This window comes from Mauremys mutica, chromosome 1 (assembly GCF_020497125.1).
Source record: "Mauremys mutica isolate MM-2020 ecotype Southern chromosome 1, ASM2049712v1, whole genome shotgun sequence".
In the NCBI taxonomy this organism is placed as follows: Eukaryota; Metazoa; Chordata; order Testudines; family Geoemydidae; genus Mauremys; species Mauremys mutica.
In genome coordinates this window covers 353,283,618-353,307,450 of record NC_059072.1, presented here as the reverse complement: position 1 = coordinate 353,307,450, position 23,833 = coordinate 353,283,618, and the positions used below count along the sequence as shown (strand labels likewise).

At 48.1% G+C, this 23,833-nt stretch overlaps 1 protein-coding gene across 2 annotated transcripts in view; it reads left to right on the top strand.

Moving 5' to 3' along the window:
* The window catches only part of RAB6A (RAB6A, member RAS oncogene family), a 104,893-nt gene that overhangs the window by 58,912 nt on the left and 22,148 nt on the right, over window positions 1–23,833 (top strand). Inside the window, exons 2-5 of one of the 2 annotated variants that reach the window (XM_045022055.1) lie at window positions 5,463–5,521; window positions 18,528–18,581; window positions 20,346–20,451; window positions 22,945–23,056. In XM_045022055.1, coding sequence (XP_044877990.1) covers window positions 5,463–5,521; window positions 18,528–18,581; window positions 20,346–20,451; window positions 22,945–23,056 — 331 coding nt within the window. Of the gene's footprint in view, window positions 1–5,462; window positions 5,522–18,527; window positions 18,582–20,345; window positions 20,452–20,516; window positions 20,623–22,944; window positions 23,057–23,833 lie in introns of both variants that reach the window. The other variant, XM_045022048.1, reaches the window with a different exon arrangement.

Sequence of the window (23,833 nt, the reverse complement as noted above, 5' to 3'; positions counted from 1 at the left end):
TAAGGGCAAAAGCAAACTGAACTCTGGCTCCATGGCCCTCGCCCTGTGTAAGGTGAATGAACAATAATCAGCTTGCTAAAAGGGCCATATCTACACTACAGGCGCCACAGCAGCATAGTTACAGTGCCGTGGCTATGCCGCTGTAACCCTATAGTGTAGATGTGGACTACAGCAACGGAAGAGGTTTCCTGTGCTGTAGGAACTCCACCTTCCTGAACGACAGGCGCTAGGTCAGTGGAAGCATTCTTCATTGACCTTGTTGTGTCTGCACCGGGGGTTACATTGGCACAGCTATGGTGCTCAGGAGTGTGGATTTTTCCACACCCCTGAACACAGCACCTATGTCAACCTAAGTTTTTGGTGTAGACTAGGCCAGAGCACTAGCTGTGGGATGTGGCCTGTCTTCACATCCTTCGAAAGCCACTATATTTAAGTGCAACCAAACCCCCGTTCTCATGCCTAGTTAAATGTCAGTATAAAGCTGGTGTTAGTGATACTTGGGCCTGCCTGAGACCACGTCTCTCCCAGTGTGACAGCACCACAGCTGTGATCAGGATGGAGTTTTTAAGCTTTGTTGGTTAACTCCTTTCCTCTATCTTAGTATACTGAGGAAATGAATTAACCAACATGTAACATGTTGTTAATCACTGTTTAGTACCTGGTGTGGACAGTCATGTGTAAAAGCATATGAGGTGGTCTAAAGGTTTCAGTCAACATGTTACACACCAGACTCCTTTTCCTGGTGTAGACTGAGGCCTGGTCTACACTTAAATATTGGATTGCCCTAGCTACATCATTCAGGGCTGTGAAAAATTTCATACCCTGTGTTACATAGTTAGGTTGGTCTAACGTTCACTATACTTGCAGCTAGGTCGATGGAAGAATCGTTCTGTTGACCTAGTTACTGCCTCTCGGAGAAGTGGATTGACTACATCAAAGGGAAAAAACCCTTCCATCGATGTAGGAAGTGTCTGTGCTGCAGTAGCACTGCTGCAGTGCAGATATACCCAAAGCCTTTGATAGCAAGGGACTGCTGGTAAGACAGCTTCCATGAGTGGCCTTTGGCTCTTGTGTTGACTCCTCTTGGTGTGAAATAGCCAGTTTGACTTCCAGGGCATTCCTCAAGGCTCACCTATAATCTTTTGTGAGGTTGGGGAGAGCTAAGGAGCATGGGGCATTCGGGGCATTTCAGAGGTGGGAAAAGTGGTGGTTGTTTTTTTTGCCATTTCTTTGCTTTTTGGCTTGTGATGGAGGGTGTGGGGAAGTTGCCTTATACAGGCTCTGTTCCAAATATTGTAGGAATGGTTCTTTGAAATCAGTGTTAAGCCTCTACAGCTTCAGGGTGGGTGTCTGTTTATATAAATCCAAATCCATGAATTTCAAAATCTGAGGCTTGCCGATTCCCTGAAATTATAGACCCAGTGGGAAGTGTGCATACTGTTGGTTCCAATCACTTAGCTCTCACTTCTACCTAGACGCTTAAAGCAAGTTTGCACTTAGAAATGGGATATTTTCATCGTCATTGTGGAATTAAAACTGTAACCAGTTGGTGTCAAGACTAACCTGATTAGGTGACTGATTTATTGTGTAAGGAGAACCTTTGTCCCTTAAAGGAAAAGAGTTTAACTGAAGTGCATACAAATAACCAATATGTAGGTTGAAGTAGTTTCAATTCAAATTAATCCCAACAGCAATCACCTTTTCTCTCCCCTGCACCTGCCATTTGATGCTGGAAAGATAATTTAAATGAGGTTATTTGGGGTGTAGGGAGATGTGGCAAATTATAGGAGAGAGAACCTTCCTGTCTGGTGGAGCTGTATTTTCAGCAGCGATTACTTCCAAGAGACCCAGAAGTACAGGAGAGGAGTTCTAGAAGCTAGTGCTGGCAGCCTGCTGGCATGTTTTGAAGTACTGCAGTGTATGCTTCACTGGGCATTATGACTGGTAGTCCTGTTGTTGATCCTTTCAGTGCCCTGTCCTAGTAGGCTGGATTCGCAGGGAGATACAGATTGACCCCGCTGCACCTCAGGGCTCCTGAGAGAACCAGCTCAGTGGTAGTTACTTGCCCACTCTCAGAATTTCCACTGGGGGCTCTGTAAATTACTCATAGGGGTGCAGTGCGGATTTGTTGAGTTTGCTCTTTTGAGTGTCTTGGTTAGATCCACCGCTCCCACTCTTTGGGCTGTGCAAGCACCCTTATGGAGGGAAGGTGCTGTTCTGTTTTGCTGCATCCTCCTGATACATCTTCAAATAGCAGCGCTGCACCAGGGTCTACATCAGCATAGATGCTGGAGTGAATCATGCGGTGAAGTTAATCTGAGACTTGCAGTGTCTTTAGATCTGTAACTGACCTCTGCTTCGTGTTCACTCTGCATCACATCTCCCTGTTCAACATATTCTGTTGTGTAGGGTTCCCAGGATAAATCTGAATAAATTTGGGGCTACCCCTGCTTTATCTCAGATGCTTGCTTCCTAAAGCTGTGCGTTGAACAGAATATTAGTTACATCTTTACAAAGGCAGCCCTCGAATGTCTTGTGAAATTTGATTACGCTTACAGGGTGGAAGCGTTTACGAAGTCATGGAGAAAGTCACATCTGGACTCAAAGGCTCTGTCTCAAAGGCTCCTTGTTAGAAGCTGCAGGTTTCATTTCTTATAGCAGAGCTGGATTCAAAAGGAAGCAATAGTGAAATTCATGGACGCTGGAAATAGAATCAAATGCTCTGTTGGGGTGGCCTTAGAGAGCCCTTGTTTGTAGAGGTTTGGGCCAATGTTGTCAAAAAGACCAGTGATTCAGGGTCTTTTTTAGCTTCTCCCCAGTCCCCACCCCCACTTTGTGGAAGGCTACATGCTACTGCTTGTGGGGGGCATCTGGTGGTTCTGAGTGCCACAGGAACAGAGAAGCTCTGGCTATTGCTGAAGTCTACAGCCCTGTGCAAATCGAGCTGCCACGTCTGCAACTGCATTGTGTGGGTGGGTAGCATGGAGGTAATGCAGCTCTCCCGTTTTGTCTGTTCTGCACCCCCTGAACTAGCCTATATGGAAATCACTGCACTGGTGCTTATGGAAAGCCCTCTGGCAGTGTGGAGTACAGCAGCGAAGCACAGTGCATAGCAGTTGCTTAGCACTAGAAGTACAGTACAAGGATTTTAAAATGCCAGATTGTGATGAGGCACAAGAAGGGATTTGGTTTCACCAGCCTAACACTCAACCTCCTCTGTTTTCTTACTGACTCCTTTAATCTAAACTGGCACAGAAATAAGAGCAAGTGGTGGGCTAGGTAGAAAAGAAGTTTGAGATCAGGTCACTTGTGTCCTCATCCCAGCTTAGCCACTGACATGTCACTCAGAGGCTAGCTGCCTTCATGTGCCTGCCTGATTTACAATGGGTATGTTCCTACTTACCTCCCTCTCAGGGGGACATGAACGTTTGACAGTGCTTTGAAAGCTCTGGTAAATGCTATTGAAGCACCCAGTACTAATAAACATAGTGGTGGAGAGCCATTAACAATGGCATGATACAGGATCCAAGATACAGTAACTCCTCACTTAACGCTGTAGTTATGTTCCTGAAAAATGCGACTTTAAACTAAACGATGTTAAGTGAATCCAATTTCTCCATAAAAATTAATGTAAATGAGGTTAGGTTAGGTTCCAGGGAAATATTTTTCACCAGACAAAAGACGACTATATATATGTATATACATACACACACCTCTACCCCGATATAACACGAATTCGGATATAATGTAAAGCAGTGCTCGGGGGGGGGGGGCTGCGCACTCTGGCGGATCAAAGCAAGTTCGACATAACACGGTTTCACCTATAATGCAGTAAGATTTTTTTTTTTACTCCCGAGGACAGCGTTATATCGGGGTAGAGGGGTAGGGGTGTGTGCGCGCACACACACACGCACACACACACACGTTTTAAACAAACAATTTAATACTGGTACACAGTGATGATGATTGTGAAGCTTGGTTGAGGTGGAAGAGTCAGAGGGTGGGATATTTCCCTTACTGCTAAATGATGAACTCGTAATTGGCTGAGCCTTCAAGCCTTCCGTCCTGAGCCCTGGTGTGTCCCGCCTGCTCTATGGAAGATGGGGTAAGTGGGATGCAGGAGCAGGGGGGAGGGGGACACCCTGACATTAGCCCCCCTCTTCCTTCCCTCCCCCCCCACACAGCAAGCAGGAGTCTCGGGGAGCGGCTCCAAGGCAGAGGGCAGGAGCAGCACATGGCAGTGGGGGGAGGGACACAGCTGAACTGCAGGCAGCTGCTGCACAGGGAACTTAGGGGAGCGGGGAGCTGATAGGTGGAGCTGATATGGGGGCTGCCGGTCCACCCTGGTTCCAAGCCCCTACCAGTTAGCTGCAATAGGCTGCTCTTCCTGCAAGCAGTAGACAAAGCAGGCAGCTGCCAAACTAAGTTAGAAGGGAGCACAACTTTAAACGAGCATGTTCCCTAATTGATCAGCAACGAAACAACATTAACCAGATGACTTTAAGTGAGGAGTTACTGTATGCTGCAAGGGGTAATACATTACGCTTACAAGGTGGAAGCGTTTAAGAATTCATGGAGAAAGTCACATCTGGACTCAAAGGCTCTGTCTCAAAGGCTCTTTGTTAGAAGCTACAGGTTTCATTTCTTATAGCAGAGCTGGATTCAAAAGGAAGCAATAGTGAAATTCATGGACGCTGGAAATAGAATCAAATGCTCTGTTGGGGTGGCCTTAGAGAGCCCTTGTTTGTAGAGGTTTGGGCCAATGTTGTCAAAAAGACCAGTGATTCAGGGTCTTTTTTAGCTTCTCCCCAGTCCCACCCCAATCCATCCGCAAGGGTGGATCGAAGCTAATGTGGTGGTGAGGAATATAAACTAGATCCTGTCCAGGTGTTTTGTGAGCAGGGAGCCTGCCAACTTCACCAGTGCATTTCCATCCTGTCTTGTGGTACCAGCTATACGAGTGTCTTTCTCCTGCACAGTGACTACTAGTTGTGTCATGTGCATGTGCAGTGTGAGTTAATGGAGATCAGAGGTAAAAATTTCAGAAGTGAGTAAAGCCAAGGTGAACAAAGATGTTTAGGCTCATAACTCTCATTGAAATCTAGCTAGGAACCTAAATACCTTTGTGGATCTGGGCCTAAGTCACTTTTGAGAATGGGCACAATTGGCTAAATTTTAAAATCAAACACAATAATTTGAAGTTGATGTTGTAGCTGGACTCATTATGTTTGCTTGCTTTTTTTGTGTGCATTTAACTTGAATTTCTTAAATAACTGAATGGCTTTCGGAAAAATGGTCGTGATTATTGCAACAATTACATCACCTGAGTTCCCTTTTCCCCTTGGCCAGTTTAATTGCATAGTATTGATGGAATACCAGTTAAAACTGGAATGCGGTGTTTGGTCACTTGTTCTAATTTCAGACTAAAAACTGTTCCTTGAACCTGTTTTTCTCTTTTCTAGTGGGGAAGACTTCCTTGATCACCAGGTTCATGTATGACAGCTTTGACAACACCTATCAGGTAATACAATCAATCTCAGCATTTTATGGGCCCAGTCTTGTCAAACCGTTGTTCACGGGGACTCTACTTGACTCCAGTGAGTGAGGGTTTGCTGATCAACCAGCATCCTAAAGACTGGGAAGAAAGCTGTTCGGGACTCCAGGGTCTGTGGAGCATAGAGGGGAGAAATGAGAAGCTCGTTCTTTAAAAAATGTGTCTAGTTCCTGCTATGTAAGCAGAGCTCTGTGTAGCTCAAAAGCTTATTTCTCTCTTTCTCTCCAACAGAAGCTTTATTACCTCCCTCACCTTGTTTCTCTAATATTCTGAGACCAACATGGCTATTGCACCACTGAATAAAACTATTAAGGACAGGTCCAGGCATAGTTCTCTCATATCCCACCTCGGGTTTGAACTGGCAGCATGGTTTCTGACTGCTGGCAACAGAAGGCTGAAATAGTGGCTGCTGCTGCTTACTCTGTTCAGCTCTGTAGCGCCAACACCGCTGCATTTTTGGGAGATTCTGTCAAAAGCCTTTTCCCCCCTTAATAATGGTTTCTTTCCCGTCTCTCCATAGCTCTCCATCACTGCTGCTAGGCAAGTCAGACAGAACTAAATGCAAGTTCCCATTAAATCAGCAGTGTTAGCAAAGCTTCTGTGGTGTAGGATGACTACAGTACACATTAGCCTCTCCTGGGAGCAAACATCCGTACAGATTCTGCCCACAGTAATTACATGGACATGTTAAAGCAGTTCTTTTATTTAATCATCTCTCTTTCCCACAGTACTTTTTTCTTTCAGCTCTTTTCTTTTCTCTGTGGAGCCTGTGTCCTAGTTTTATTTGGAGAGCTTTGACCCTCAAACTTTGTTAATGCAGCTGTTTCCATGGGGAGAGGTCTGATGTAATAAACTAAGTGATTGCAAAATGAATGAGTGGGACTTAAAGATAGGGAAATCTTGGGGGCTTATCAAATAATCAGTTTCAATTTACCTGTCATTGATGTGTGCCTGGCTTTGTGCTTTGTACTTGTATGGCACCGTTCACCCGAGGATGTTTAGTTTTACAAACATGATCATGACTCAGAGGCAGGGAAACATTATTCCAGATTTTACATAACAAGAGGGGGGATAAAGTTCTAGTAGGTTAAGTGACTTGCCCAGGATCGCACAGCAAGTCAGTGGCAGAGCCAGAACCCAGATTCCCTGCAGCCTAGTACCAAGTTCTGAATAGTGGAGCCTTGTCAAAAGTCCAGTACTGTATCTTGAACTGTTTGGCTAATTCTAGCTATAGGTGGGTTGACAGATGAGCTTATCTTATGGACCCTTCTGACAAATTTAGGTGCACTCTTTAGTTCTGAAAGCTTCCACAGCCAATCACTAGAGCCATAATTGTCGGGTTCACTTATAAATAGGAAGCTTGTGTTTGATAAAATATTTTTTTGCTTTGTTTGGGTTTTTTATTCCTGAGTTACCAAGTAAGAGGCATGCTGCTGTTGCCCATCAGTTATTAATAAGCTGGTTTCAGGAAAGCAGCCGTTGTGCAGACTTACAAATCAGCAGAGGATTCCCTGCTGTGTGTTTGGGGGAGGAGGGGACACATGAGAAATAAAATGTCATGTTTGGCAAAGTATGTTCCTAACAGGGATGGGAACCCTTTGCCTGCAGGTGGGGTTGGGAGAGGCTGCATTGTAGATATTATGCAGTGCTGGAGAGCAAGGAAAGGCCAGCAAGGACAGAGGCCCCAAATTCCTGACCACATTTTTAAACAGCTAAGTAGCAACTTACTGACCACTTGCTCTTCTGTTTTCATGCTCTTTCTGTATATGGCCTTTCTAAAAACATGCGGAAGCTCAACCACAGGATATGGGCTTGGTGCAACAATTACTGAGTGAAAGTTCTATAACTATTATGCACAAGCTCATACAGAAAAATAAGGCAGACGCCATACCCCAGGATCTCAAACTCAAATAACCACGAGGGCCATATGAGGACTAGTACATTGGCCCTAGGGCTGCATCACTGACAACCCCTGGCCCTGCCCCCATTCCAACCCCTTCCCCAAAGTCCCCACCCCAGCTCTGCCCCCTCCCTGCCCCTATTCCAACCTCTTCCCCAAATCCCTGCCCTGTCTCTTCTCTGCCTCCTCCCCCCTCCCTCCTGGAAAGCGCTAAGTGCTGCCAAACAGCTGTTTGGTGGCGAGAAGCGCCTGGAGGTAGACGGAGGAGCGGGGATGCGGCATGCAGGGTGGGCAGCAGGTGAGGGGAGCTTGGCGGCTGCAGGAAATAACTCGGAGGGAGGGCGGGAGGGGGCCGCAGGGAACTTGGCAGGCCGCAGCAAATACGCTGCGTGTTTGAGACCCCTGCCGTACCACCAGGGGCAAACATTTGTCATAAAATGATCACTCTATATCTGACCTCTTAGTCCTCATCCTCAAAGGAAACCTGCACAACACCTCCAAAAGACAAGCTGGGAGCTTAAATTCATAACGTTATTGAGACCATGATTTTTAGTGATTAGTAAAGACACTGGATTTATGGCTGATTACAACAATCTGTAACCCACTAACCCCCCTTTTTTATCCTATGACTGCAGAGGTGTTATCGGGCTACTGTACCTTGAATGGTCTCTTAGCATGTGTTAACTACTTTCCCTAAATAATCTGTTCCACCTTTAGCTGTGACACTCTGAATACATTTCCCAGACATGAAGTCCTCTGTATAGCTTGAAAGCTTGCCCCTCTCACACCCAGAAGTTGGTCCAATAAGAGACATTGGTTCACCTCCTTGTTTCTGTTATGCAAGAGAACAGACTAGAGGATTGTAATGGCCCCTTCTGGCTTTAAAATCTGATTCTGTAAGCATGTAGAAATGGAGAGAGGATGGTCTTGTGGTAAAGGTACCTGGCTGGGACTCAGGAAATCCAGGCTCAATTCCTGCTCTGCCACAAACTCCCTCTTACTTTGGGCAAGTCACTTGTATTCTGTCCATTCCCAGTCTATAAAATGGGGATAATAACATTGCCCTACCTCACAGGAGTGTTTAGGATAAATACTTGGATACTGTGGTGAGGGGGCCATATAAATATCTAGACAGATACTTAGTGGATGGGGCTCTTTTTTCCATTTAGGTCCACCTGCCTCCTTTAAATTTGCAGTTGTGCCTCACAATGTATCTCTTACCTACAGAACCTGTAACTACTTGCTTCTGTTGGTTCCACACAATAACATTTCTGTGTGTAAAGAAATGGTACCCAAACTTCCCTAATTCTTGCTCTACTTTAGTTTAATTTCATGCCCACTTATTCTTGTATCTGACAGTAAACTCTAATAGGCTTATAGCGTCCTTCTTACTTCAAGTCCGCTAATCCGCACTACAGGTTTTCCCATCTCTGCAGCTGGGGACAGAACCAGAGCTGGCTTTCAGTTCCTGTCTTCCTCCTGTCAGGAACTTGAACAGATGCCCGGCTTCTGTGTCCTTTTTTTGATTTACGTTTTATTGTATTTAAAAGTTCTTCTTCGAGTGATTGCTCCTATGCATTCCAGTTAGGTGTGCGCGCCGTGCGTGCACGGCTCTTCGGAACATTTTTAGCCTAGCAACACCGGCGGGCCGGCTGGGCGCCCCCTGGAGTGGCGCCGCTATAGCGCTAGTTATATACCCCAGCCGGCCCGTCCGCTCCTCAGTTCCTTCTTCCCGCCCGTGATGGCCAGTTGGAACTGTGGAGTGCTCGTCGTCCTCCACTTACCTAGCTCACCTTGGTTCTACTTTTGTGTTTAATGTACATAGTTAGTTGTTTAAATTAGTTAGTTGAGTAGTCATTAGATAGATTAGGGGGAATTAGGGGGGCTTAGCCCCTCTTTTCCCGTCCGGTGCGGGTGTATGCCCAAGACACCGGGATTCAAGCCCTGTGCGGCTTGCCAGCGGCACATGCCGGTTGGGGACCCTCACGACTCCTGTCTTCGTTGTCTCGGCGAGGGCCATCGGCCAGATAAGTGCCCCATTTGCAGGTCGTTCAAGCTGCGAACGAAAAAGGAGCGGGACATTAGATTACAGCAGCTCCTCATGGAATCCGTGCTTACCCCTGCGGTGCCGACACCTTCAGCTCTGCCGTCGTCCTCGGTGCGGAGCGCTCCAGCGGTCCCCGGCCGGTCCGGTACCAAGACTGTTAAGAAGCAGCCGGCACCGAAGCCCCGGCACCGCTCCCATTCACCCTCTGGGAAACGGAAGCCGCAGCCCAAAGCCGTAGAGACTGCTACGTCGAGGCCACCGGTCCAGCAGCCAGTAGCGGCGCCTTCGGCACCGACCTCGACAGCGCACGGACCGTGCGCGGTACCGTCTACTCCGGCACCGGCAGGGCCGTCGAGTCCGGTACCCCCGCGCTCCCCGGTGCAAACCGTGGTCAAGCTGCCTCTCCCGTCCACGCCCGAGACGTTCTCGATGGCGAGGGAGCTCATAGAGCTAACAGAGGCACCGAGCCTCCGGCCCCCGGCACCGCCGATGCGGGCTGTTCCGTCAGTGGGCAAACCGGCCATGGTACGACCTGCCACCCCTGACAAACGGGATAGAAGGCGATCCAGATCCCGGTCCCGATCCCGGAGACGGTCACCTTCCCGCCGTTCAAGGTCACGGCACCGGTCTCCATCCCGGTACCGCTCTCCTTCTCAGCGCCGGTCGCAGTCCCGGTACCGCTCCTCATCGCGGTACCGGTCGTACTCCCGGAGGCGTTCCAGGTCCCGGTCCCGCTCTCCGGACCGTCGGCACCGAGGAAGGTCCGGATCCCGGCACCTCTCCCGACGCTGTTCTCACAGCCGCTCCCGTCGACGACGGTCGAGATCGCAGTCGACCTCCCGGTACTCTCGCGGTCGAAGGTCCCGCTCACGCTCCCGGTACCGAGACGATCGGCACCGGTACCCGGCACCGTCCACGGACAGACTGGTGGCATCGACGGCGCAGTCCCTGAGCGCCTCTCCCCCCCCCCCCGTGGCCTTCCCGCCAACCGTCGGTCGCTTCACACGACAGCAGCGGTGCAGATTACCGCGCGGACCCACAAGGACAAGACCTGGGTCCTCAGCAATGGGGCTTCTGGACCCCCTGGGCTTGGCACGAAGCTCAGGGCGCTCCCTCCCTTCCGCGACAGCGGCCCTCTGACCACAGGGTGCCGGAAGCCACCGTCAGCAGGCCCCCTCCATCGCCTCTGGTTGAGGTTCCACCGCCGCCGGTGCAGGCAGAACACCCCGTGGAGGCGGCAGCTTCGCACCCCATGGACGAGCCTCAGCCACTTCCCATTGGCCAGGGCCATTCCTCGTTTTCATCGCCCGACGAGGCGGTGGCGGGATCCTCGTCATCCGATCCCCCACCGATTGACTTACGTGCCCATCAGGACCTCCTTCGTCGGGTGGCACAAGCTGTCAACCTCCCGGTAGCAGAGGTTGTCGAGGATGAGGACCCGATCACTAATGTGGTCGGAGCGGAGGCCCCCATGCGAGTGGCCCTGCCTTTTGTTCGGACTATCCAGAGAAATGCCACCACACTCTGGCAGTCACCTGCGTCCATCCCTCCCACTGCCCGCGGAGTGGAGCGGAAGTACTCGGTACCCCCGACTGGGTACGAGTACCTGTACACCCACCCGACCCCAGACTCCCTTGTTGTACAGTCGGTGAATGACCGGGAAAGAAATGGGCAACCCGCGCCAGCACCGAAGTCCAAGGACGCGCGCAGGATGGACCTGTTAGGCCGAAAGGTCTATTCGGCTGGCGGCCTCCAACTACGCATAGCCAATCAGTTGGTTCTTCTGGCCCGCTATGCCTATGATAATTTCGTGGCCCTCTCTAAGTTTACAGAGTTGATCCCCACGTCCTCCAGGCAGGAGTTCTCATCCCTGCTAGAAGAGGGCAAGAAAGCTACCAGGTCCTCCATTCAGGCCTCACTGGACTCTGCAGATTCCGGAGCCAGGACTTTGGCATCAGGAGTGACCATGAGAAGGATCTCCTGGCTGCAATCGTCTACCTTGCCGCCAGAAGTCCAGTATACCTTGCAGGACCTGCCCTTCGATACCAAGGGCCTTTTCTCGGAGAAGACAGACTCCAGAATCCAGACCCTTAAGGATGGCCGTATTGCCATCCGCACCCTGGGCATGCACACACCTGCTACCCAGCGGAGGTCCTTCAGGCAGCAGCCCTATCGCCCATTTAATCAGTCCAGGTCGAGGCCTGATAATGGACGCAGAGGCAGACTGAACCGCCGTAGACCATCGGGCAATCGACGTACTCAGTCCCAGGTGCCTTCCAAGGCCCCCCAAGGGCCGAAACAGGCGTTTTGCTGGGACGCCCGAGGACGGCCCATCAGTCTCTCCCCCGGATCCTTCCTCGTTATTTTTCAGTCGTCTTTCCCACTTCCTCCCGGCGTGGTCCCAGATTACATCGGACAACTGGGTGCTACGCACGGTAGAGTCTGGTTACCATCTTCAGTTTGTTTCGCCCCCACCCTCCCACCCACCCACCCCGTCCCTCTTCAGGGACCCCTCTCACGAGCAAGTCCTCTTACAAGAGGTTGAGTCTCTGCTGAGCTTGGGTGCTATAGAGGAGGTGCCGAGCGATCTGCGAGGCAGGGGATTTTATTCCCAATATTTCTTAATCCCCAAGGCGAAGGGAGGTCTACGACCCATACTCGACCTCCGAGAGCTCAACAAATACCTTGTCAAGCTCAAGTTTCGCATGGTGACCCTGGGAACTATCATTCCCTCCCTGGATCCGGGAGACTGGTTTGCCGCCCTCGACATGAAGGACGCGTATTTTCATATCGCCATTTACCCTCCTCATCGGCGCTACCTGCGTTTCGTTGTCAACAATACGCACTACCAGTTCACAGTGCTACCCTTCGGCCTCTCTACAGCGCCGAGGGTATTCACCAAGTGTATGGCAGTGGTGGCCGCGGCCGTCCGCCGTCGTCGGATACATGTCTACCCCATCTCGACGACTGGCTAGTCTGAGGACCGTCCCGCCAACTGGTGGCGTCCCACATGGCAACGGTCCTAGCCCTGTTTCAGCGTCTAGGGCTTATGATAAATGCCGAGAAGTCGATGTTGACCCCTTCGCAAAGAGTGGAGTTCATCGGTGCGGTCCTGGATTCCAATTTGGCCAGGGCCTGCCTGCCCCAACCTCGGCATCAGTCTCTGGTCTCTCTAGTTCGAGACCTACAATCTTTCCCACGGACAACGGTGCGTTCCTGCCTCCGCCTTCTGGGCCACATGGCTTCGTGTACGTTCGTCACTCAGTACGCGAGGTTGCACCTTCGACCGTTTCAAATTTGGCTTGCGTCAGTGTACCGGCCCCACCGCGACTCCATCGATATGGTAGTCACGCCCACGAAGCCGGCCCTCGCTTCGCTCACCTGTTGGCTGGACCCAGCAGTCGTGTGTGCCGGAGTCTCTTTCCGCCCTCCTCAACCATCCGTCACTCTGACCACGGACGCGTCAGAGCTGGGGTGGGGGGCGCACCTAGCCGACCTCCACACCCAAGGTCTTTGGTCGCCCCGAGAGCTCTCCCTCCATATCAATGTCAGAGAGCTGCGGGCGATTCGCCTCGCCTGTCAAGCCTTCTGCTCCCGTCTCCAAGGGCGTTGTGTCGCGGTGTTGACGGACAACACAACGGCGATGTTTTATGTCAACAAGCAGGGTGGAGCCCGATCTTCCCCGCTGTGCATGGAGGCGATGCTACTGTGGGACTTCTGCATAGCTCACTCCATTCACCTGGTGGCGTCCTATCTTCCAGGGGTGCAGAACACGCTGGCCGACCATCTCAGCAGGTCGTTCCTGTCCCACGAGTGGTCCCTCCGCCCAGATGTGGTACACACGATTTTCCGGAGGTGGGGGTTTCCCCGGATAGACCTGTTCGCCTCCAGAGAGAACAGGAAGTGCCACCAGTTCTGCTCGTACCAGGGTCGCGCCCCGGGCTCCCTGTCGGACGCATTCCTCTGCCCCTGGACGGGTCACCTACTATATGCCTTCCCTCCGTTCCCGCTCGTACATTGGGTGCTTCTCAAGCTTCGGAGGGACAGAGCCCGCCTCATACTCGTCGCTCCGGCCTGGCCGAGACAGCACTGGTACACTCTGCTGCTCGAGCTAACGGTACGAGATCCCATCCCTCTACCCTTATGGCCGGACCTGATAACGCAGGACTTCGGCAGGCTCCACCACCCGGACCTGCAGTCCCTCCATCTGACAGCCTGGTACCTGAGTGGTTGACCCACGCTAAGCGGGCTTGTTCGGCGGCGGTCCAGCGAGTCCTGCTGGAGAGCAGAAAGCCCTCCACTCGCTCGACCTACCTCTCTCTAAATGGAAGCGATTCGCCATATGGTGCGACCAGAGAGACATGAATCCATTCGTCGTACCTATCCCAACGATCCTGGACTACCTCTGGTCACTTAAAGAGCAGGGTCTCGTGGTCTCATCGTTAAAGGTGCACCTGGCGGCGATATCTGCCTTCAGGCCGTCCATCTTCTCCGATCCGACGGTTTCCCGCTTCCTCAAGGGTCTAGGGCGTTTGTTCCCGCCAGTGCGGCCTCCGACTCCGGCCTGGGACCTGAATCTGGTCTTGAGCAGGCTCATGAGAACCCCCTTTGAGCCTTTGGCTATGTGTTCGCTGCTCCACCTGTCGTGGAAAACAGCTTTTCTCGTCGCCATAACCTCAGCGAGGCGAGTTTCCGAGCTCCAGGCCCTGACGGCCGGTCCTCCGTACACCATCTTTCATGCGGACAAGGTACAGCTTCGGCCTCACCCGGCCTTCCTCCCCAAGGTGGTGTCAGCCTTCCATGTAAATCAGGACATTTTCCTTCCCGTTTTTTTCCCGAAGCCTCATGCCTCGAGTCGGGATCAACAGCTGCACACCCTGGATGTCCGCAGGGCCCTTGCGTTCTACATACAACGAACAAAATCCTTCCGGCGTTCGCCGCAACTGTTCATAGCAGTTGCAGAGCGCATGAAAGGCAAACCGGTCTCGTCTCAGAGGATTTCCTCATGGGTCACTGCATGCATCAGAACATGCTACGAGCTGGCTGGTGTGCCAGCTAACCGTCTTACCGCTCACTCTACGAGAGCGCACGCCTCATCTGCCGCCTTCCTGGTCCATGTCCCCATTCAGGACATCTGTAGAGCGGCCACCTGGTCTTCTGTCCACACCTTCGCTTCCCACTACGCGTTGGTGCAGCAATCCAGAGACGATGCAGCCTTTGGCTCCGCAGTCTTGCACTCTGCCACGTCTCACTCTGACCCCACCACCTAGGTAAGGCTTGGGAATCACCTAACTGGAATGCATAGGAGCAATCACTCGAAGAAGAAAAGACGGTTACTCACCGTTGTAACTGTTGTTCTTCGAGATGTGTTGCTCCTATCCATTACAGACCCGCCCTCCATCCCCACAGACGGAGTAGCCGGCAATAAGGAACTGAGGAGAACACGGGCCCGCTGGGGTATATAACAACCGCTAAAGCGGCGCCACTCCAGGGGGCGCCCAGCCGGCCCGCCGGTGTTGCTAGGCTAAAAATGTTCCGAAGAGCCGTGCACGCGCGGCGCGCACACCTAACTGGAATGGATAGGAGCAACACATCTCGAAGAACAACAGTTACAACGGTGAGTAACCGTCTTTTTAGACTCCTAGGCCTTGTCTGCACTTGCGGCGGAAGGTAGGGTACGCGTAACTGCATGCTGCAGAGAAAGGCAGCTGGCATCCAGACTCACTGCGGGATGTAGCTACCCATGGTAGTGAAAAGCTCTGTCAAGGGGAGGCAGCTGCCCCTGCCAGACCCTTTCCCTGCTGCCAGAATCTTTCACTGCGATGGGGAAATCCTTGGGCAAAGAGGAGGCAGCAGAATACTACATAGCAGTGTAGACATGGGAGGGTACATACCCACAGGGTTCAGGCATGTCTTTACTCATCTAAGCAGTGCCTCACCATCTAACCCTGCTGTTTATACCAGTGCTAGCTGGGTGTTGGTTCACTACACGCCGCCACAAGTGTAGACCTATCCCTGGACTGCCTGTCTTCTTGCCCCTGCCCTCTATTCTCACTTCACATATTATTATCTGGCTAGAACTGTGCAGCTGGCCATATCTGGCTCATCTGACTCTACTCAGTGTGTCAATATCAAATCTTCATGCTTATGAAGATCTACACAGCATAATGTTATTTCCTATCCTTTGTGTAGGAGATACTGCAGATACAATGCCAGGTTAATGAGACACCATTCAGTCTGGGATGCAGAGAGATTTGTGTTGCGTCTGACCTCCTTTAATGAAGATGGAAACTTTCATGCATAAAGGACATTTCACTGAAAAGTCCTACAAGCTGTATACCCAGCCCTCAACCTGGCATTAGGGCACGAAGGAGTCTCCATACTTAATACCATGTGAAGAGAGCTATGTTGCTTTAGGCACAGTGGCATTCCTACCAGGGTTATAACTTGAGATCTTCTACATGCCTACTTATGGGGTAGGAAAGGCTAGTAAAGACTTCATACCACACAACCACTGTTCCATCCTCTTCCCTAGAAGAATCAAAGTGGCGAAAGGAGTAGAGAACCTTCTGGGTAATCAAGTCTTTCCCTCAGCCAGGACTGCTGATCCGCTGTCTTTGTTCAGTGTGAAGTGCCTCTAATGATGATCCCCTCATGTCTTAGAGCTAATCCAAGGAATTACTTTTATTAAGATACCTGTTGGAGATGGATTAGTGGTGTATGAATCTTGCTGGTATATGACAGCTGGGTCCAGATGTTGAGGGACCTTTCCAAATTAAATGCTCTTAAGGCCTCCACAGCATCAGACATTGTTACATCAAGACTTGTTTTGACTGGGGAAATTTCCCAAAAATTGCAAATCAGACTCACTTGAGCTGCTATTGTACATGAAGCTCTGGCACAAAGCAGCTGGGACAGTCTTCTCTTTGAGCTCAACCTCCTTTTTACTAAACCTGTTGTAAAAACCAGGATGTTGTTTTACTGTGGCTCCAGCTGGATCAATCTGAATTTTTGGTGCCCCGGGGTGTGTGTGGTGCAAAATCTTAAGGCTTTTCTCTGTTAAATATTGTTTAATTGAACAGGGAAATCCGTAAAATATCAGGGAGAATGGAAACTTTCTTGAGGCAAACTTTAATGTAGCTTTTCTGTTTATCAAAACCTTGTAGCTTGCTTAGCAGTGGAAGGGAAATGTTTTAATGTACCAGTCTACTGGGTCCCCCAATATGTATATTTCAGGGGTTCTCAAACTTCATTGCACTGCGACCCTCTTCTGACAACAAAAATACCACACGACCCCAGGAGGGGGGGACTGAAGCGTGAGCTGACCGAAGCCCCACCATCCAGAGTGGGGGGCGAGGGGGGGCCCCAAAGCTGAAGCCCAAGGGTTTCACCCTCAGGTGTGGGGCCTGTAACCTGAGCCCCACCACCCCCGGCTGTAGCTGAAGTCTGAGCCCCAGGCGGTGGGGCTGGGACTTGGGCCCCGAGCAGTCTAACACCAGCACTGGCAACCCCATTAAAACGGGGTCGTGACCCATTTTGGGGTCCCAACCCACAGTTTGAGAACTGCTGGTATATTTCATCTGCTCACCTCTAAACTCTGGGATCCTTCACAATTCTTGATGATGGAAAAGCTTTTGGGTCATCAGCCTTGGAAATCAACCTTGTTTCTTTCATATACCTCCCTCTGGCTTCCTCCCAAGATGCTGGCTTTCTCTAGTGAGGAAGTGTCTTATGCATCAAATACTGCAGCAAGCAGCAGAGGGAAACTGAGTTGGATCATGCAGTGTTAGTCAATTTCCTTTTGCAACTGGCTGGTTGCATGAAAACCACCCATTAGATCAGGGGTCAGCAACCTTTCAGAAGTGCTGTGCCGAGTCTTCATTTATTCACTCGAATTTAAGGTTTTGCTTGTCGGTAATAGATTTTAACATTTTTAGAAGGTCTCTTTCTATAAACCTATAATATACAACTAAACTATTGTGGTATATAAAGTAAATAAGGTTTTTAAAATGTTTAAGAAGCTTCATTTAAAATTAAATTAAAATGCAGAGCCCCTCGGACCGGTGGCCAGGACCCAGGCAGTGTGAGTGCCACTGAAAATCAGCTTGCATGCTGCCTTCGGCACCCGTGCCATAGGTTGCCTACCCCTGCGTTAGATTATCCCCCAACCTATTGGAAAGTGTGGCAAGCAGATGGTAGAATGCCTACAATAAAAAGGGATCTTGTGGTGCAGAAGCATTTTTGGAATAGGGGTTCTTCTGATTTTTAGGGTGAAGCCTTCGTACCAGAACTTGAGGAATACTAGACCCTTAATGGTTGTGTTTCAGTTGATACCAGGTTGCTGGGACTCAGCTTGTCTTCTGGGCTTCATTGATATTGTTTAATGGTACTGCCGCATCAAGGGGTCACTCTGTTAAAGCCATGGTAGTGTTAGTCGCCCCAGTCCCAGGTCAGTCACACACCTGCAATACACAAAGCTGCAGCGCCGTTTCCCAATCCTGCACTAAATGTTAAACGCAGCATCACCAAGGGAATGAAGACTTTGGGATCAATGCTACCAGAGCTGTTTTTAACACGATTTCTCCCTTTCCCTCCATTTTGGTTAAGCTGGCATCAGGATTTCTGTTGCTATGCTCCAGTAATGTCTAAAGGCACAAAGAAAACTCTGCTGTCGTATTCGTGTCTGTGGAATAAATGCCCAAAGTTGTGTACACACTGTGGTTAACTTAATTAAAAATGTGTCCTTTTTATGCTGTAATCTTATGCTACTAATAGGCACTAATTTTGCCAATATCTCTTTCACCTTATTTAGGGATGTACTTAAGAGTCTCAAGGCTTAAAGTGGAAAAAGCCTAACCTGTATCTTGCTTACAAATCCCACTGAAGGAAAGCGCTATCCCATAAGTATGGCCCTCAGATCAGCTTGTGCCAGATCTAGTCTAGCATGATAATTATTGAATACCCGTGAGAGAAACAGATTACACCTGTTTTGTTTTTTATTGAAATCTGACACGATTTTTTTACAGGCAACAATTGGCATTGACTTTTTATCGAAAACCATGTACCTGGAGGATCGAACAGTGAGTAAGATTTTGCATGATTTTTCTGTAGTCACTTGGAAAGAATCCGCTATTCTTGGTATATTTTGTAATCTGTCACAATGCGAGCATCCTTCAGAGTTCTGAAGTGGCCTGGAGGTCTGGAAGTAACCCATCCTGCTACCATGCAGAAGATCAGTGGCTGACTCAGGCTTGATCCCTTGCTTCTAGGCTGTGCTGTGGAGGCAACCTGGGAATGCAAGGAAATGAGTGTGTGCCTCTTGAGGTTTTTCACAAGTTTTGAAATAAGCCACATTCAGTCATTCTTGATTTGAATAGGCAACGTGATGCAGAACTTGGGGAGTAAAGGAGGAAAAAGTTCATGGCTCGGGGAAGGTTTTAAAGAGTCTGCTGTTAGATGGGGTTTTGAAAAGGGGCACCCCCAAAAGTTCCTAATATGTGGCTGGGGGCTGAATATAAATTGGATCATAACTAGAACTGCCAGTCTGTTCCCCAACTCAGCAGAATATGTATAACTCATAAATATATGCAGGTTTACTCTGTTTAGCACAGTACTGTCTCTGAAATTAAGCCAGTGTTCCACAGAAATTAACGCCCTGGTCCAAAATTAGCTCACATCCTTAATTAAGAAATACAGCAGTGGGGCATGTATTTGTAGAACACAAGTGGTATAACTCTGCACAAGCTGATGGTATTGGGTAAACTCACAATAAAGATGATTGCATTTTAAGTGATCTGACAAGTGAGCATGCTTTTCCTAAAGCAGTTCAGGCCCTTCAATGTTTTTCTATGTGTATATGTATGTATGTATGCTGGTTTATAGAGCATCTTGTATTTTCTTTCAGAATCTAAGTGGTAAGAGAATTTCATCCTTGTCATCTGTGTTTATCTCTGTTCCTTTGCATTATGGCTAAACCTTACATGCAGCTGAATGACTAGCATTCATCCTCCTTGAAAAAGCATGGTAGTTTAGTAGCCGCTCCAGTGGCTTGGCAGCAGCTGAAGACTTGCATTTAGAAGTGGTCTTGAATGTGATTCTTCCAACCCCCTTGTCATACAGGCCTCTCTGGTAGTGATGCATTTGGGCCCCAGGAAGAATGGCAGCAGAGCATAAATGCCTTGTGTGGGTGGATGTGCAGATTGGCCTCAGGTTTCCTGCCCGTCCTATCTGGCTGGAAAACTCAGCCATCCTATTGCCCATCCTCTAGAAGTGGGAAGGGGCTTTTGAAATACAAAGAGTTGGGAAGTGAGTGGGAAATATAGATTCCTCTGGACTCCTTTAGGCAAAGAATACACTAGCTCAGGCTATGTCTGCAGTAGCGCCTATGTCGGCAACATTTATGTTGCTCGGGGTGTGAATATTCCACCCCCGAGCAACATAAATTACACCGACATAAGCACTAGTGTGCACAGCGCTGTGTCAGCAGAAGAGCTTTTCCTGCTGATATAGCTTATGCTGCTCATGGGGGTGATGTTTTTCTGCTGATGGGAGAGTTCTCTCCCGTTGGCATAGAGCGTCTTCACCATGCGCGTTGCAAAGGCGCAGCTGTGCCGCTGTAGTGCTGTAAGTGTAGAGATGGCCTTAGATACCACTGTGGATGGGGGGGTTGCCAGAAGGAGAGGCAGTTTGCTACTGCTCCCAGTCCCAAACAGTCCCTTGCATGAGTTATATTTTTATTTAGCTTTTAAAAAACCAATCAAATAAAATGATTTACTCTTTATTTTTAGTGGCAGTTTGGCTTTTTTTTTTTTCTTTTTCTTTTTAAATTTTCTCCCATCCCACAGATCAGGTTGCAGCTGTGGGATACTGCGGGTCAGGAACGTTTCCGTAGCCTCATTCCCAGTTACATCCGTGACTCTGCTGCTGCTGTAGTAGTTTACGATATCACAAGTAGGTATATTGCACCGGGTTTGACCTTTTCTTATTTGTCTTGCTTGTTTGACTGATTTTGTTAGGTACGGTTGCAATTATGGGACACAGCAGGTCAAGAGCGGTTCAGGAGCTTGATTCCTAGCTACATTCGTGACTCCACTGTTGCAGTTGTTGTTTATGATATCACAAGTGAGTGGGGGGAATTCTGCATTTCTGATACTCTGCTCTGTCATTCTCTAGCCTAGCTCTGCATGTCATATCACAATCATGTGGTTGGTCTTCATCCTGGCATGAACAGTGTTTCCTTTTACCGTAGTCAAGTTTTTAAACCAGGCACTTCTGATCACAGCTGTTTGTAGCAATGTATAAATGGACTTATAAATCTCCCTTGCTGAAATAATACATTTATGACCCTTTCCTATCACATGGTTTGTCCCAAAGCCCTGAGCACTGGCTGGCCTAGTCTCATCTGTTCTTCTTTTGGGTACCATCTCCATCTTTGACTTGGTCTCAAACACTGGAATCACTTGCTTGCATATCTTTGAATTTCTAAATTAGCGCTTTCCCATTGAGACCATTTGAGAACTGCAGCTTGCTTCACTCCATTGTCCTCAAAATCTGGGTGTGGGCTGGGGAAGGACATGCCATGTTTTTATCTTAATCGGTCACTTCCATTTTCTGGTATTTAAAGCTCCATGACTAGGGATTTAGCCTTTTAATAATGTACTCTTTCATGTCATAATAAGGTATGTACGCTTTTGAGGGCTAAAATGTTAATGCTTTCTGACCTCCACCCTGAAGACTGATTAAAAAGGCCAGAACAACCCTCATTTATTGGCTTTTAATTTGTAAAGAGCAATAATTTTGTTAAAGGAGAAATAAACCTTCTGAGGTTTTTTCCATTTTAAATCAATAGTGACTGGATGAAATAGTCCAGTTCTACCCAAATCCAAAAAGAGTGTATCCTTAGTCATAAATACTCTAGAAGATTATAGCAAGAATAAGGGCTTCCCTTGTACATTTATTTTAATTGTTATAAATAAACATTTTAAATTCAGCTAAAATTGCATGATAGCTGTGAATTTTGGACTTCTCTACTGTCCTAATGATTATTGCGAAGTACTAAAGCAAAGCTTTATGCCATTAAGCTGTTGGCAAGTGCTCAAGTCTTAGATGGTTAAGACTTACAGCATTTCACTGTACCACTACAAAGCCAACAGTTACCACAGAGATCTCCCTATTTAAGTGTAGGCAAATACTTTGGCATCTCAACATACACCTCTGTGATTGTAGCTATTGTATCTAACTGTTAAATTGAATGGTACAGCAGTTGATATTAAGAACACAGCTTTGCAGACAAGGTTATTGTATATTCATTAGTTAATGCCTATTTCTAGAATCCTATTTTGCAGCGTAGATGTTAATTACCTGTTCTACTAAAGCTGCTGGAATCTGGAAGGGACTTTTAGTTAGAAAAGTGCCAAAGGATCCTTTTATGTTTTGTTTTTATGTAACCAGTTCTGAAATTCTTTTGAGGTCAGTGATCAACCCAACAAGAGTTGCTAGTAATTACATAAGCTAAATATTCCTAGGAGAACAAGCCTAAAACTAGTGATCACAAAATGATTAAGCAACACAAAGTGTAATAATTGCTGTTAAATGCTTTTTAAATCCTTGAAACAGTAGGGCCCTCTTACCAATGCATATATTCAATGTTTTTTCAAGTCACGAGTAGTACAGATTAAATAGCAAAGTTATTAGGCCCCCATTCTGTATGTAAAATACATTAAACTGCAGCCTGGTGTAAGTGTCTATGCTACAATGGAGCCCCTGCCAATGGACTTACTAACTCCACCTCCGTGAGAGGTGTAGCGCTTACACGTTGATGTAGTAGGGCGACAGTGTCCATGTAGACACTGCGTTACTTACATCACCTGTTGGGTGCCAGCCCTGTGCAAGGCTGACAGCCAGAGCCCTCCCCGCCCCAGCACTGACAGCCTGAGGTGTCAGCACCAGGGCTGCGGAGCTCCACAATGCCCTACTTCAGTTGATGGAAACTCCTGGTGAGGGATGAGCACCACTGACAGGAGGAGCGTGGTATGAATGTGAACCTTCACTTTAATTACCGCAGTGGCTGCACGTCGACTCAATTTTATAGTGTAGACAAACCCTTTGTTCAATAAAGTGAAATAATAACAGTTCTTTAAAAGTAGTGATAAACTCTTCATAATTTGCACTCTGATATTAAAAGTCCATTTATAATTGGATAGATTAAGTTCAATTGCAGGTGCATTTAAAGCCAAAGGGTAAAATCCAAGACCCACTGAAATAAATAACAAAAGTCCCATTGACTTCCATGGGGTCAGGATTGCATCCATTGATTCTGCATAGCCCTAATGCACCAATTACCAGAGAATGTGAGGCTTTTATTAAGATTTATGGCTGTATTGGTAGTGGTCTGGGAAGAACATTTTACAGTGACACTCATCTTTGTCCACTCTTCCTTACTAGATGTAAACTCATTCCAGCAAACCACAAAATGGATTGATGATGTCAGAACGGAAAGGGGCAGTGATGTCATCATTATGCTAGTGGGAAATAAAACAGATCTAGCAGATAAGAGGTACGGAGAAATAATTCTTCTTTGTACATTTTTCTTAATCATATGGCCAATCTGCTGCTGTTTTCTCTGAGAAAGCTCTGTTTAAAGTGATTCTATTTTTGGCCCAAAATCTAGTTTGGTTAAATTATACTGAAGCCAGATCTGAATAGAATTTTCTTGATTTAAAAAAAAAAAATCAGTTGAAATTTTATTTAAACATTTCCTGGCTTGATTGTGAGCTCACAGGACGGGTGGTGTGTGTGCGCGCCTGCGCGCGTGTGTGCGTGCACAAACCAGAACCAGCGACATCCACAAGAACCAGGTAGTAAAATTAACCAGTCTCGCTTCATTGTCCAAGCTGAGTGAAATGTGTCAAGTCAATAGCATCAGTGAAAGAGTAAACTAGATTTAAAATGTTTAATCATCTAGGTTTAACGCAAGTGACTAATTTAAATGATTATCTTGAATATTCCTTTAAACAGTTTTGTTTTTAATGTAGTTAAAATTAAAATCTAAAGCATATTTAGAATTTTATTTAAAAGAGAAGCTTCTGTTGAACGGAGTGATTTTTTTTTCTCTCCCCTTCCCCCCCTTGTCGTACCTACTGTACTTTTTTAGGGGGGAAATGTTTCAGGCACACTAATGCGAAGTTGCACTGGCATTTGGACATTCTGCTGCCTTGCTGCAGTGGATTTATGCTAATCTCGCAATACACAGTGGTACAAAATAGTGTCTTTTTAAAACATAAACACACAATGGCAGTATGTCCTTCTGAACAGGACAATATTATAGCATCAG